Below are 16,389 nucleotides of genomic sequence, written 5' to 3'. Positions count from 1 at the left end.
GGCTCAGCTAATTCTCCATAACCGAGCCTCCGCAGCATCTCCCTCTCTTGCCTCTTTCCTCCCTTTTTCTTTCTCCCTCCACTTCCTGCCTGGCTTAAACCCAATCAGTCAACGGCCTGTAGAGCGGCGCTTGGCAAGCCTGAGCGTATGGCCGAGTGGCCATTCATCACGAAAATAACAAAATTAAAATTACACTTCTCTATTTAATTTGGTCATTTATTTTTCCTGAGGGCTGATGGGGTTGTTTGAAAGGGCACAGGGATGGCGGGAGAGTAAAAGATAGATTGGGAGAAGAGGATTGGTTGGTTAAATTCACTCTTTAAGCCAAATAATTACACTTGCCCTCCCGTCTCTCGCCTCCGTGAACGAAACAAGCTGGTCCCTTTAGCTCACTGCTCGGCTGTAGATTTATAAATAATAGATACTGGAGAAATGCTGCAATGCTATGAGAAGTCATTATCCAACAACAAATCCAACATCTTTGGTCAGGCATGATGATGGCAATCCATGCTCGTGTACCCTTTTTCCCCCTCCGCCTCGCATGCAGCACAGTGATTTAGGGATGGCGAGCGGGAGATATTGCTTGTATGCAAACGAGAGCTGATTCAGCGCTCCTGATTTCTAATCAACTCCGGTGTCATTTATAACCCAAGCGGTCGCAGAGCTCAAGACAGCTCAGTTAGCACCGCCCTCCCCACACCACGTACGGGCATTCACAACAACGCATCAGCTGAGTAAAACCCAACGCACGTGCTTACATATAACATGCTAAGTTTGCTTCTGATCTGGTGAATTCAAATTCAAGTACCGTATTTTCCGCACTATAAGGCACACCTAAAAACACTCAGTTTTCTCAAAAGCCGACAGTGCACCTTATAATCCGATGCGCGTTATATATGGATCAATATTCTGATTTCTTGGACGTAATATTTTAACTGTCCTGTAAAGCGCTTTGTTACAGCTGGACCGGTTGTGAAGGCTCTATATCAATAAAGCTGTATTGTATTGTATTCCGTTTCGTGTAGCTCCATCTAGTGGATGGAAAACATAACCGCAGCCACGATTGTAGCTTCAATTCTATGCACCTTATATGAAAACTGTTTTAAAATAGGCCATTCATTGAAGGTACGCCTGATACTCCAAAGCGCTTTATAGAGCGGAAAATACAGTAATCTCCATACCTATTCCTACATATATAGACACACTCATGAACAGAATGAACGGAATGGAGTCTTCTACAAAATCCGAAGGATGAGAAACTTTCTGCCCACCCACCTCATATTCTTGGGAGAGCTTCAGGTTGTCGTTGGCTTTGAGAAGCTCTGTGTGCTCAGCCAGTTCGGAGATGGGGATGGGAGGGTGATTCATCATACCTGCTTGCCATATCGACGGAGGATGAAGTAGCAGAAAAAGAAAGTTTGACACATTTGGACAACTTTTCAAAGTAGACATTTCACACGATACAGTAGTTGAAGTGGAGAATCTCTGTGCATACGTAACATTGTTGAATGTTGGGTTTTAGAGATGGGGAAGCTTGTGCATAAGATGGTGTCAATTAAAAGAACATGTGGTAACTGGGTATGTTCTTGGAATTTGAGCTTGTGGAGAGAAAACCACTTTATATTGAGAAAAGGAGCAAAGAAAACTATGAACATTGCTTAAGATAGTTGTGATGAGGATATTGTGGCTTTATTTGAATCTCATTTTGGAAGTTTGTTATTTATAATGAATGCATGGACTGTGAAAATGTATTTTTAAACATGTTTACTGGAATCAAAACAAAAAGTCAATGGTAGAGGGCATACTCTAAACTATTTTCAAAATCGCTAGTGCTCCAGGATAAAAACCAAATTTTCTGAATTAACAGAGCAATTTGGGTTTGAAAATCTGTTATTTTTCAAACAGTTGGACGTTCAGTTTTTTTCAGCCTCCCTCCAATGTGCATATAGGTTGCCGTTGCAAGAATAGTATCAGTAATGACACTACTCATTTGTGACAACAGTCGCCAGCAGGATAGCACTGTGGACTATCTTTACGACACTCAGGGTCGGATACTGAAGCACTCGAATCGAATCTGGACCAGCCACATGTGGCATGGCAATATTTATGTATTTTTTTCATTTGAGGCCTTTTTTTTCACACAAGCTCAAATGCCAAATGAATGTTTAAATATCCACAATTAAAATAATAACAATAATAATAAATAAATAAATACAAATCAATGCCATGGCCTTACTCAGCATGCATGTCAGAACGACGACATTAACCATCTTTCGTTTCCTCTCACTGACAATGCAAAGTCAAAAGGGTCAACAATGCTGTTTGCTTCAGTTGCACTTTCGAGGTAGAGCCCCAGCTCTCAGCGCTGTCTATCTTCATTAGTGACAACAATTCATTTTACACACACAACAAAGCGGTAGCATCCACTTCATGGAGATTTGCGAAGATTACGACGAGAGCATGAGACAAATGGAGATGACATGGAATGCCATGACACTCTCCAGAAAATGAGTGGACACATTGAATTAACAGATTAATGTACTTGACACGAGTTCGGTAAGAAACATGCTCCTTTGAAGTGGATCACACGCAGAATTAATATTATTCCTCTGGAACACAAAAGCCGGTGTGCTGACTGAAAAGCTCAAATCATCTTGGAGGATTTGTTGTATTCATCTTCTCATTCATTATCATTTACTCAGTAAGTGAATGCCAAAATATGGATTCAGGGTGCAAACACACCACTCGGAAATGAGTTGTTTATCATTTCTGCCACCGGAAGACAGCAACAACTTAAATTGCAAATTAAATTTGCTTGTCAGTTAAGTTGCTTGAAATTCAGAGGGAAAGGTGTAAGATGCTTCGCTAGAAAGCAGGGAATGTGTATGCAAATGAGGGGCCCACATTTCTCCTGCAGAGAACAGGAAATGGATCTTTCCAGTTGAGATCAAAGAATGTTTGTGTTGGTGTTTTATTTTTTTTGTGCGCATGTGTGCAAATGTCTGTATGGTTGTCCATATGCATTTGTGAATGTGTGCAGCTTTGCAGGCACACTCCATCAATTGCTTTTACGTTGGGCAGCCCACATTACCGTCTGCATGCATAAGTGCTCGCAACAGTTCACTAGATACATCACGCACCCAAAATGAACCACGTTGCTGCAGGAAGAGACAGATGGTCGTACATTTCTTATTCCTTCTTTACGAGTGTATCAACATCTATCTTTGCCCTTTGTCAGGAGGACTTATCACACTCACCCTGATGGACCTCACAACTCAAACCATTACTTGAGCTCTTACTGCGCTCTTCAAAAGTGCATTTGTCCTATGGTGAGGCGTCCATTCCTTCCATCACTGTCATTTATAAACAACACACTGTATTGAAATGTTGACACCCCCCACTCCCCAAACAAACCCCCAAAAACGCTTTACTTTGTTGTAACCCTGATTCAAGCAAAGTTACTCAAGGACAAAAAGTTATTCCTATCTCCTCTTCCTTTCCCTCCCTCATTTGCTCTTGCCCTTCTCTTCAACAGCATTTCACCCGCCACGCCTACAGACATTTCCCAGCACAACTAAATGTGATCAATAAGCATAGACAACACACTCTAGCGTCCAATTATGTATTTCCAATCTCCCGATGTGCTGCTTGACACATCAGAGGTATGTAATGATTCTTTTTGATAAGCTCCTTCCAAAAGACTTTTTTCCGATGCAAATTTCCATTTAAAAAGGAAGAAGCCGGCACGTCGGTGGGCAAAGGAAAAGGAGGGAGAATGCTGGGGTTAGAGGCAATCCAGGAGCCTTTTTTCCTCTCTCTCTCTCTCTCTCTCTCCCTCTCTGTCTCAGAAGATCATTCAGTGAGTAGAGAGACAAATCAAATGTCAAGCAACTGTTTTCCACTCGTTTAATCAATTCTGTGAGCACAGAAAATAGTCACTAAGTTTCAAACCGAAATGGTGCAGTGGTGTCAAAAGGGGAAGGTGAGGAAGATGAGGAGTGGGATAACAGAGACTTCACTTGAAAAACATATCTCTTCATCAGCACACGTGATAATCAGTGGTTAGGCACGTGGGATTAATGCACAGCTGGCAGCCAAGTGAATACTATGACTGACTGAGGCGACTCAGTACACGAATAGAAACCAACATAAACATAAAAATCAGTGCAGATATTATGCTGCGTCATGTGGGGGTGGGGGGGGGTGCTACTTGTTTGTAAATGGAGAGAAGCGGTGCTCAAAAACAAAAGCTGGTATGCAAATACTAAAAACAAAGACTAACTTTCATATTCAATTTCAGATGCACTCTGAGGACTGTTTAGACCAGAATCTGAAAGAACAGCAAACATGGGAAAATGTTTCACAGAGTCAGCGAAACAGAAAATGGTTACGGAAGACTGACAAATGATTGGAGACAATGAAGAACATTTAAAAAAATGTTTGTTTGTTTTCAAATATGGGACTCAAGAATGGCCTGGACACGCCAGACCACAACACAGAAAGATGTAGAACTTCTCATTTAGTATCAACCTTCTATGACACCTTATGCATGCTAAAAATTCCCAAACCATTAATCTTACCTGCAAAAAATAGTAAATAGCTAGTGTCTAGGGTTTTTTCATTCAAAGTTTATAGTTTCATCCAGAACCAGAACTAATCCAAAGGAACAAAATATAAAATAAAGATCAACAATTATGACATGTCCTGATGTCACTGTTAAATGTAGTATTGTATATTATATTGAAATGCCAACACATGTAGACCGAAAAAAAAACTGTGTTGAATTTACTCATTTTTATTTTGTCAAGTGGCTGCACACAATAGAATCATCTGGATTCAGATTTTTTAAGTAGTTCTTTAAATAAAAACCTATCTGGATCTGGGTGATTTTATTTCATGCACAACTTGAAGTCAGAACGTTTTGCCTCTTATAGTATTTGTAGTTTTCACACACCCATTGTGCAGGGGAATATGTAAAAACACATCCCGTCTTTGAAAGCAAGGCAGGATTTAACATGGAAATCTATCGGATAACCTTGAATGTAGATGAGAACCAGTTAATTTGTTTACTGGATCACAGTTACACTGTAAAACCCACTTGCACTGACTAATACAGTGTGACACTTTTGCACAGATGTAGCGCAATGCCGAAACTATCTACAGTATGGCGCAGCGTTGCAATACAAATATATTGCAACATCAACAATAAATGACACTGGACAAAGCACAGAATGAACACCGAATGAACAGTTAATGGGCAACAAAAGAGAAGCGAATAAAAATGTGTCTCGTCTAATCAGCCAAACTACTTTACTGCTCTCCCAAGTTATTCACAAGCGAACGTGCGTTTCATGAACTTTTCATGCTTGTCAAACTGGATATTTTAATACACAACTGCACCAACAACTACACTGTCTCACTTCAAAACAGAATAGAGTAGGATTCTGTAGTGACTTACTCCGCTGCTGGGCAAACAACTGTGGATTGACTGCTGAACTCATGTGCGTAAAGGGGTGAATGATGCAATAATTGCGCGACTCAACAAATCAATAATGAAATAAATTTTTGTAATGTACACACACACACACACACCCACACATTTATGGGAAATCATTTTCTTTGTTTTAGAAAAAGGAATAATAATATGAGGAATTCTTGCAATTCAGATGTGACGTTCATGTTTTGAGCCTAATGGCTTTGTCGTTTTGGTGTAGTCATTCTAACTAAATACTGTAGCTAACGGTGGTGAAAACTGACCTATACTAAATGTGAAACATAGTTTTCTAGTCAAAAGACAAAGGACACAATCCCAAAGATAGTTAACTGAAGTGAAACACAATTTCCAATACGAGTACGTACATTGGACTGCAAACTAGGGATACGCGTCGCGAAAAAAGACAGCACACGGATGAAAGAGAGAAAATATGGCAAAAGAGTGGGGATGGAGGGTAAATAACAAGTCAGCGCTCCAAGCAAAACACAACATGATTGGACATTGAATGTAGATATTCACTGAGTTGTGCTGCTTATTACTTTGGCCCCATTTGCCAATTAAACCCCTCGAACCAGGGAAGATAACGAAAAAAATCGAGCCACTCTCCGCCTTCAGGAATATTGCGATGTCAATGTGAGGCTATCAAATGACCAACGGCACACACGCACATGCACACACACACGCGCACACACACGCACACACACACACACACACACACACACACACACACACACACACACACACACACACACACACACACACACACACACACACACACACAGCCTCTCTTTCCAATACATGAATGAAGCATTGCTTATGGAGGGAAAATAAAATCAAATATCATTTTAGTACTGCAGCAGCGCCGCGGGTCACTGTGTCCCAATTGCCAATACAGCGTATGCTCAACTGAATGGAATCGGGCCAAGCATAAGAGCACCGGGAGCGAGCTCATTTCAACAATGGCAGCTTTTAGCTGATGGTGATGTTCACAAATGCTCACCGGCCCACTTAATTGGTCCAAAGCATCCATTTAAATTTAATTCCCGGGGTGCAGACATAACAACGGGGACCAATTTTGTCCAACTACAGTGAAGATGTGAGAGAAATATCTGAATGTATTAGTCAATTTTCTTTCTACATATTTCATCAAGAGAATGGCCCAAGCAAGTGACCATAACGATAACCATAATGCAGCCCCTCATTGGAAACAGGCTATGAATGCTGATCAAAATAAATATGAAGGCGAGTCTATTGAACTCCGTGTTTTGGGGGTTAATACTATTTTCTTCACTCTCTTTTTATCGACAACGCCGAGTCCCTAACACTCACACAATGCACACAAGGTGGTATGCATTGCATCTATGTGACCCCAAGGACAGCGGGGAGAGCAGTTGCAGTTTGAAACGTGAATCTTTTGATGGAGAGGATTGGCCATGAAGGAAAAAAGGGAGTCAGAAAAGCAGAAGCAGAGAGAGGGAGTGCGGGGAGTGTCTATTCAACTCCTGTAAACGTCTCTTGATTTGGCTGTCTGCAAGAGAAAAATGTATTTCAAATTCAAGTACAAGTCTCTCAAAATGTCTTCTGCCAAATGAGCTGCCGGAAGAGAGAGAACAGAAGCGTTTCGTGGAGGCTACTAGGCATCAGCAAAGTAAAAGGAAGATGAATGATACAACACAAAGTCTTAAATATATCCCACAAGACTTAGCTAAAGGTAACTCTAAAGATTGGGCTTGATTTGTTTATTTATTTTAGAGTGCTCAACATAAACGAGTACACCACCTTTGAAAAGAAAGTAAGCTTTTCATCCATTTTTCAGAGCGAAAAACTTTCAGAAGTTAGATCATGATTAGACTGACGTGTAATTGACCTATTGTGAACTTTTTAAATTTAGATGAGCAGACGTTGTATTTCTGTACTCATTTTGCAAGATTGCAAGATTAAACAAACAAAAAAACCCATTTGTTTTATAAATGCACATTGACATCTGTATTATAGTTTTATATACCATACTGAAATTTCTTTTCGATGTAGTAGAACTGAAATGTTTCCTGTTTTTTTCAAACATTGTCACAAAGTGCTTTTTAGTTAATGACCACATGTTTACTTAAATGTTGATTGGGGAATAATTGAAATAAATACAATGAGAGGCCTAGGCAATCAAATAACATTCAATACAAAAGCTGTATCAAACAAAACTTGATTTATTTAAAAATACTGGAAATAATAATGCTCAGTTTTGAGCTGTGAGGAGTTCCTGTACCTGGTGTTTGGAAGTTGATTCGTCTCATTTCCACAGGGTCGGTAGGATGGTGAGGTGTGATGTCGGCGTTGTTCAGCAGACATTTTGTGCGTGGCTCTGACTCCTTTCTCTTGCGACTGGATTGTAAGAAAAAACAGGGGGAGGGGAGAAGCAAGTAATGTCCAACAGGGAATCGAAAGCTCTGCATTGCCAAAAAAGATATATATATATACTGTATATATATTTCTAAGTCCACTAATGAGCTTTGAAAAGAGCTACAAGAGAGCTTGAAAGCTTGAGGGAAAGCAAATCAGGAGCTGAGAATCAAAATATGTGCATATACTGCATGTGTGTGTAAAATCTTCTTCAGCCACATTAATTAATGGTATCTTCTCTGCTGAGGCAGTCAATATTGCCTTTCCACTGTCAAACGTGTTAGAATTCAGTCCAGCCTTACCTGTCAGGTTTGCTGTTTCCAGAGAAAGCAATAGGAGTCAAATAAATATATAGAGATGGTGAAAACACACAAGGAAAGGAGGGAGGGGAGAGCCAACAAGAGAGATGAATCAATGGAAAGCAGTTTGAGATTCACAAGGGTCGCTGCTGGGCCCGCAAAAATTCTAAGATAAAGCTCATTAGCATTTGCAAGAGGTTGTGTGTGTGTGTGTGTGTGTGTGAGTGATCAGAGAGCAGCGACAGACGGAGGACGGTAAAGTCAAGGCCAAGGGCAGAGACGGGAAGCACTATTCACCAGGGAGCGATTGGAAGAGCGAAGGAGACAAGAGAGTGTGGGAGAGAGAAAGAGACGAGAGAAAAAAGACAGAGATTCAAGGAGAGATATTACTCTCCCTACCACCAAGGTGGAGGTAAGGCAAGGTCAGACAGGGATCATCTGACAGTCATAGTAGTATCTAGTCAGACTGTTCATAGCAGCCCTCTTAAGTAAATGCAGGGTTCTGCCCTCACTTTTCACAATTCACTTTTAGATCTCTCACACACTAAAGGCTATGGTGTCGGAATTTCTGTTGTTGAACCCGCAGCTAAGTGAGAGCATGTAGAGGGTCTACATGCCCCGTGGACGAAAGTCTTTGGACACATCTCACACATCTCGAATACAAGACGTGATCATAATCCTGGAGACACAATAGTTTTGGAATAATTTATAACATAACCACATCAAGCGCTTTTGGATTGAACTACATCAGAGGCCCTTGTGTCCCTTCATATGATGTTTTCACTACCACTTCCATTCCGTTATTGCAAAAGTGTATAGTTTTGGCCACATAGAAGTGATTGGGGAAAATGATGCTTCAAGATGGTTCATGAACCAGTTTTATTTTTTTTTTGGACTCCTCTCGATGCCACTGTTCATTTAAAGAAAGGGGTTTAAGAAATGTGACTGTGTATTTATTGTACTATGTGGAACAGAGATTGCCATCTAGAAGAGTTAAAAAATACAAGAACTGCTTCATGAACCATCTTGAAGCTTCATTTTCCCATCACTACCATATAGTATAACAACATTCCAATAAGGAATTAAACTAGTTCCAGTAATCTAAATTAATCAATGAATTTGAAGTTGTTTGAAATATTTTTTGTTACAAGTTCTTAACTCTTGTAATTCAGTTTTGGAATATTTTGTTTCAGGCATGTTTGCAATATAACCTTTGACATCTCAAAGAATCTCATATTCTCTCCTTTCTCTGACCCCTCACTTCTCAGGATTCTAACAAGACATACTTTTTATATTTGCAAGCAACCATGCTGTCAGGCTTGGGATAGCATGCATACATGAATATACAATGACACCCTTTTTCAACATTCATCATTATTATCCCATTAGTAGTTTCTCCAATAACAAAGCAAATAAGTGGTTCAACATCAAATGACGAAAAGATATTCATTGTGCTTTGCTGAAGGAGAACTCCCCCCCCCCCCCAAGTTCCTAAAATGTTCACTTAGATATACTTGTGAATCACTGATGAGGTGATAGCACCAGTGATGCTGTTGTAGAACAAATTGTATATTGTCCGTGACATGTTTTGTCAATTTGAGGTTGAACGTTGGTGTTTTTTTTTTTTTAAATGAGAACATTCACTGGGAAACCAAAAATAAAATGGCAACTCACTTTTTATACAGGAGGATTGCGATGACAATGCAGATGATGAAGACCACAGCCAGCACTGGGCCCACCACCCAAATTAGCCCATCACCACCAGTCTCTATTGGCTGCGGGTCGTCCACTTGTTCAGGAGTTAACACTGTGTCAGTGTAAGGACTAGTTGCAAACATTTTCTGAAAAGAAAAATAAACAAAACATAATTGTTAATATTTTCATTATTATTGTTCATATCATTATAATTCACACCATTATTTTTAGTTGAAAAAACAGTTTAAAAAGGTTCAAGAAAAAAAAAACTTAAATCCATGCCAATTGCTGAAATGCCTGTGGAAACATAACATTTCAAGGAGAAAACTCACCCCGGCAGTAGCGTTAAGCTCTGCCATGAGGAAGAAGACATACTCCTGCCCAGGTTCAAGACCCTTATTCTCACAGCTGCTCTGCCGATGGTCCGTGCCCACGGTGAAGCTGGAGGGAAGCTGCCGGAAGCAGGCAGTGATGTACGGCTTCCACTGGTCCAATTGGCCCAGCTGACGACGTGAACGGCGTTTGGGGGTCACCTCCCGCAATAACTGATTGATGCAAAGGGTTTGCGTTTTTTTTTTTTTGTGTTTTACATGTTTGCATTCAGAGCTAATATGTATTGATACATATAAGGTCATATATTTACTACCTTCCATGTTATTTGGAATAGATACTAATGAAATCAGAAGGCAATAGATCTTGAAAATTTGTGAAAAGTATTCAGGCTTTATGGGGGAAGGACGAAAATAATGTCAGGTAAAAACAGAATGGGTCTGAAATCTCAAACCCAGTATGCTTGGTTGCTGTTGATCTGGAATGCCAGGTGACATTGAGCTATGGTAAGCGAACAAGATTACCTTAATTCTCTCTTCTTCATACTTCAGAGAAAACATTAGCATGGCTGAGATGTTTACCCAATGTGTCCACAAAATAAACTGCTCAAAAAAATAAAGGGAACACTTAGTGTTATATTGAGCTGTTGCCTTTATTTTTTTGAGCGGTTTATTTTTCAACAACTCATGCAAATACTGCTGCTGATGGTCACGCTTTGGTTATTTCCATTGAATCTTCCAAAGTAAACACAGACTCAGATATTATTCATTATTTTTTGCTAATGATCTGGTCTTAAAATAGAAACTGCTACAGAACTACAGTTAATCATAGCAATTACTCTAATGAACGTTGTTTGGCAGTAACTCAACATGGACGCTGTTCATTCTGCATCGACCCTTTTCTAAACCCTACCTCTTCCATGTCCATCTCATCAGGAGTCTTTAGATTTTTCACAGTCCCCGTGGTTCTCTTCAGTGGCACCACAACCACATAGAAATTCCTTTAAAAAATACAGTAACACAACATTATGAAAAAAACAAACAACATGCCTTTCTTTTAAAGTATGAATTTTGGCATATAAATGGAAACCTTTCAGACCAACAGTATTATATTCCAGTCACTTCAAGAGATAGTCATAGCATTTTCCATCATATGTAGACTATCTTGAAAGTCAACAAGGTCTGAGTCCAAGCTAAGTCCAAGTCCAGATGAGATCAAGAGTAAACCGTAAGTCAGAAAAATAGTATTTTCACGACTTCTCGGTATGCTTAGCACTCTTCTTAGACAGCATGGAACCCTTTGTTTAAGTAGCATATCCAGATTAACAATCAAAACCATTTCAAGAACAATTTTTGCTTTATTAATGTTGGTTGACCAAGGGGGAGAGACAAAGAGGATCTTGGACACTGGGGAGCAGCAAACTGTACCAAGATGTGAGAGGCGACAAAATCGCGCCAAACTCAAAGCTAATGAATAAACATGAACGTGTCGCTGCGGCAGGGTTTGTTGTGCCTGATTTCCACCTAGATTCTGTGAAAACATCATAAAATAATGCACAATAATTGTTTGGTTCGTCATATGCAGGTCAGTGTTGCTTTTGTTTTTAAGGTGTTGTGATTTGATTCGTCTGCATGAAGCATTTCTGTGCTGACATGTGTTTCTTTAAAAAAAAAAACAATTCTGAACAATGGCACTGTGTGATGGGCATAAATTAGAGTTCACTCAGTCATTCTGTAAAATTTGACAGCGCTGCATTTTGCCACAAAAACGCTGGCCCATTCGAAGTTTTGCATTTTATTATGTTTGTTTGAGGTTTAAACTGTAAATTTTACCTCACAAACTGTGATGCAAAATCACTTATTTTGAGACTTGTTAAACAGTATTAAACTGTATTTTTCATTATTATCATATATTTGTTCCTTTGTTGGGAAATATAACAGTAATCTAGCGCCTTACAGTGAGTGATGTGTTCGCTATTTTGCCAGGTTAATCAAAACAACTCCGATTTCAAGGCTCGATCATTCATTTCAGCAAGCTATACTCACTTGACATTCTTGCCATCGACCGGTGCGAAGGACATGGTGAGAATATTATCAGGCTCCGCATAGATGTCCAGCTTCGGTTTCTTGACCAGAATAAGGGGTGCTGTCCTGGCCACAACACGGTGTTTGGGCCCACCATCCATGCTTTCTTGACAGGTTACTCTGAACTCATAGGTGGTATTGTGCCTCAGCCCAGTAATGAAGACCCTTAGCTTCCTGGCATCAATGTCCATCTTCTGACGATTGTATTCAATCTATAATCCAAACACATGATTCAGAATTTGACGCTTTTCGGGGACAGTTTGTGGAAGACTATTTCTGGAAAGTAACTTGGCTTCATCAAACTTACCGTGCATTTGTATGCGGACCTGCTTTCGGAAAACCTCCATGCCAGGACCACTGTTGTTTTGGTAGCCCACTTGATGGTAAAATTCTTCGGAACGTCTGTTGGGTTGGCAAACGGAAAAAAAATAGTATAATCAGTGGATTGAACATCTCGCCAGAGCAAGTGAAAACCTCTGGTTAGAGCAATAAGAGAAAATAGTGGTTCTCCTGCAACGTTCCCCTGGTTTGGAGAGTGAGATTCGGTGAGCTGTCACAGGCTGTGAGAAGGGCAATACCATTGGTTAAAACACAGAGCACGGAAGACTCATGGAAGACAAACCCATGGAGCACAAAGGTGCGCCCACTGGCTAGCTATCATCTGTAGTGCCAACCTTTTCATCTAACTCAATGTTGATGGTGAACAACTGTCAAGAGAGGTCCCAATCCTAAGTATTCCTATACCTCCACTGATTTGGGGTTGGCACTACTGACATGCTGCCAAGTGAACATCGAGACAGACTAAAAACACAGCATGCCTTTGCAGTGAAATTGGGGGATATCATGCCACAAGCTGCCCCGTTAAGGGACAGGGAAAGTGGGTAGAAGAATTACAGAGGAAAACAAAAACAAAGAGGGTTAAAAAGGGTCCGATATCTTAAAACAACCTTCAAAGCAAAACAAGGAACCAATACCAGTTTTCTGTCCTTATTAAAAGGTCCAAAAACTCATTGTGACTGGGTTTGCCTTAAAGCCATACCTTCATTCAAAACTGGTGGTGTGAGATGCAATTAGTGTGGGTGCGCCTGCAAAAACGATTTGAGGAGTGTCTGACCATACAACACTTACCTTGGAATTTTAGGCTGCTCCCCCTTCTTTCTCAAGGACTGACTATGACTTACTGACTCTGGTTTTACCTTGGTTGAGTTAGTGAAGTGAGTATCCGACAGCAAACATTTGAATATCACGATTAGATTTCTTGAGGAAGAGTGCAGGTGATAGAAAGGGATGTGGTAGTTTTTTGTGTTCTTGCAAAAACTCCCAACCGCCTGGTAACTGGGTTGGGAGAGAAACAGGCAAGCCCTACCTGTTGGATCATAGCCCACAGTCCGATACTGGATAGGTGGGCTGTAGGGCCCAGGACCTACAATGGTGTGTGCACGAATTTTCACATCGTATGCCGAGTTTGGTTTGAGGCTGTTGAGCACGTAGCTGGACAGGTTGGGGGGCAAGTGGAGCTCCCGCGGTGCTCCTCCGGAACCAGCTTCCTTATAGGCCAAAGTGTACTCTGTGATTACACCGTTCCTCTCTGCCAGCACTGGTGGCAACCAGGACAGGTGCACTGAGCAACATGTCACGTTGGAACCTTCATTCATTTGGGGATATCCCTCTGGTGTGTCCTCTGGTACACCGAGTTCGACACCAGCTTCCTCCCCAAAGCCCCCTCTGCTTTTGGCAGAGAGTTTAAATAGGTATGTGGCCCCCCGGTGAATGTTTCCCAAGGAATACTGCCGTTGTTGGGGAGAAAACTCTAGTGTGGCCAAAGGTGAAACATCTTTGCGACCAAACTGGAGCCTGTAACCTTGCAGGTCCATGCCATTTTTCAGGTCTGGTGGGTCCCAACGTACCAGAGCAGATGTTTCTGACTCCTGCATCACTGACAAAAGGGGTGGACCAAGCACTGTGGAGAAAAATAAACACAACAAAGCATAATTTACATTGACCATCATATGAATAAGCTGACTTGAGGCTTCACTATCTAAATATTGCCTTGCCCACAAATCACGTCCAACACCAAATACTAACAAAATAAAATTGTAGACAATCATAATACTCCATTACAACAGGATTTAGTATAATTCTTAAAGTTTAATTTACCGCGGCAAGTATGTGCACGAAAGCTGATACAGCTGTGGTCCAGCAAAACTAGTACCTTTTATGTTCATTAAAAATGTTACAATCATTACCACCAGAGGTTTGGCTGTCCTATCAAGTATGCATATAAAAGTAAAGCTGTTTGCTTCTTTCCCACTGCGTCAGTTGCGTCCTCAAGTGACCCCTTCCGCACAGTGGCAATTATCATTAATAACTGGTGGAAGGAACAATCACATTATATGGCACATTTATTTTGCATGCCTGGGCAATTGCTCAAACACAAGCAAGCGTAGCAAGCTCACAAAAGAGCACTACCATGATACAAACAATCCAGACTTCAGGTGTCAAGCGGAATAGACACGTGCACCAAATGCATCCAGTTTTGGACCTCTAATGAATGATATATTGTAAACTACACCCTAGCAGCGGTACTATTTTCAAGGTTTGTCAGGATACATGCCTCTAACTCCCAGGCTGCCATCAAATGTTCTTGAGAGGTTGGTGTGGTTGTCATTGATTAAAAAAAAAAGAAAAAAAAAGCACAAATTATTTTATATATTTTTGTTTTGCTGGTTAGTTTATTTTTAAAATATTGTCCTCCTGAGATAATGTTGGTGATTAGTTTGAATGCATTATTAGTTATTGATTTTATGTAATCTTATTTTTCAGTATCGTATGGTTTGACATAGTCAGTCAAAAAATATTTATTGTTAAATTAAGGATTTAATGTTATTTTTGAATTTCAGATGCACTTTAAATCTTTTCTGTTCCAGTTACTAAAGCTATTCTTTGTTGTAAGTTGGTCCATAAGGTTGGTCCATATTTCTTTCTTTTTTTATTCTCTTATACGTTAATAAGGATACAATGTTATGCAAAGGTGTACTTATAACAATTTTATCGACAAATGATACTATTTATAGTCGTGCAGGGGGTGGGGGCGCGAGATGTTTTCTTCTTCCTTGGGGGGGCCTGACAGAAAATAATTGAGAACCACTGGTGTAACGTGACTTCCGTTAGGGAAGGGGGGGGGGGGGTTCGGGAATAAAAGGTACTGAACCCCCAGATACGGGCTGTTCGGTCCCTGTAACACCAATGTCAGAGTTTGCATTGTCGGCAGTAAGTCGGATTAATTTCCATTGACGACTGCACTCTGCCAAGGTTCCCCTTTGTTAATTCTGTTTCTAGGCTTTATGGACAACATTTCTGGGCGCAGCTGAGATTTGGTTGCCTCGGTATTGCATCTCTGCTTGTTGCAGATGTGGTACGATTGGTTTCTTCAAGCCATGATCTTCAATTCTCAATAGAGCAGTTCACAGCCGAGTGTGAAGCGGTTGGAATGAAAATCAGCACCTCCATATCTGAGACCATGGTCCTCAGTCGGAAAAGGTGCCCTCTCCGGGTCAGAGATGAGATCCTGCCACAAGTGGAGGAGTTCTGTCTCTGACATTGCACTTTTTATGATTATTAATTAATCAATATTAATTAAAACATTATGAGTTGAATGAATGCTGGAGGGTTTCCCCATGTTTTTAATTTCAACTTCGTTTTCATTTTTAAAAATTATTAGAGTAAAATGCCTTTTAATGGGCCACAATAACTATGGTGAGTTACCTCAGGGTGAACATTGGTATTCTAAAATTTGCTGCATGTTTTAATGAACATATAAAGTGTGATACGGTTTTGACGTTGTGTGATTGTGTTTAGCTTTATGTGCGATGGGATGAATAAAGATGAATGATGAAGGTGACATAGGACAAAGAGCAATCTGCCCCGAAGACAAATCCTGCAGTTAGAAATAAACACCGGCATTTGCTTATGAGTGCGTTTATGTGTATGTCAGTGTGTGTGTGTGTGTGTGTGTGTGTGTGTGTGAGATGTACATGAATAATTATTCTGGGGTTCTTAAGACCTTGATTGTCCCTTGGTGGTCATCGATCTA

The 16,389-nt window shown here is 40.5% G+C and overlaps 1 protein-coding gene across 8 annotated transcripts in view; it reads right to left on the bottom strand.

The window, feature by feature from the left end:
* Nucleotides 1-16,389, bottom strand: part of ptprsa (protein tyrosine phosphatase receptor type Sa) — a 212,590-nt gene that overhangs the window by 27,993 nt on the left and 168,208 nt on the right. For 4 of the 8 annotated variants that reach the window (XM_086116116.1, XM_086116118.1, XM_086116117.1 and 1 more), the window contains 9 exons: nucleotides 13,663-14,256; nucleotides 12,604-12,698; nucleotides 12,258-12,508; nucleotides 11,125-11,212; nucleotides 10,215-10,427; nucleotides 9,862-10,028; nucleotides 7,755-7,870; nucleotides 4,283-4,330; nucleotides 1,276-1,373 (listed from right to left, as the gene is read on the bottom strand). In XM_086116116.1, the coding sequence (XP_085972242.1) occupies nucleotides 1,276-1,373; nucleotides 4,283-4,330; nucleotides 7,755-7,870; nucleotides 9,862-10,028; nucleotides 10,215-10,427; nucleotides 11,125-11,212; nucleotides 12,258-12,508; nucleotides 12,604-12,698; nucleotides 13,663-14,256 (1,670 nt within the window). Of the gene's footprint in view, nucleotides 1-1,275; nucleotides 1,377-4,282; nucleotides 4,331-7,754; nucleotides 7,871-9,861; nucleotides 10,029-10,214; nucleotides 10,428-11,124; nucleotides 11,213-12,257; nucleotides 12,509-12,603; nucleotides 12,699-13,662; nucleotides 14,257-16,389 lie in introns of all 8 variants that reach the window. The other 4 variants (XM_086116119.1, XM_086116120.1, XM_086116122.1 and 1 more) reach the window with 4 other exon arrangements.

The sequence above is a fragment of the Hippocampus guttulatus genome, chromosome 7 (assembly GCF_054856545.1).
Source record: "Hippocampus guttulatus isolate MCC_2025c chromosome 7, RoL_Hgut_1.0, whole genome shotgun sequence".
NCBI classification, from domain to species: Eukaryota; Metazoa; Chordata; class Actinopteri; order Syngnathiformes; family Syngnathidae; genus Hippocampus; species Hippocampus guttulatus.
Note: the sequence above shows the minus strand (reverse complement) of the source record. Positions and strands in the feature narration are given on the sequence as shown.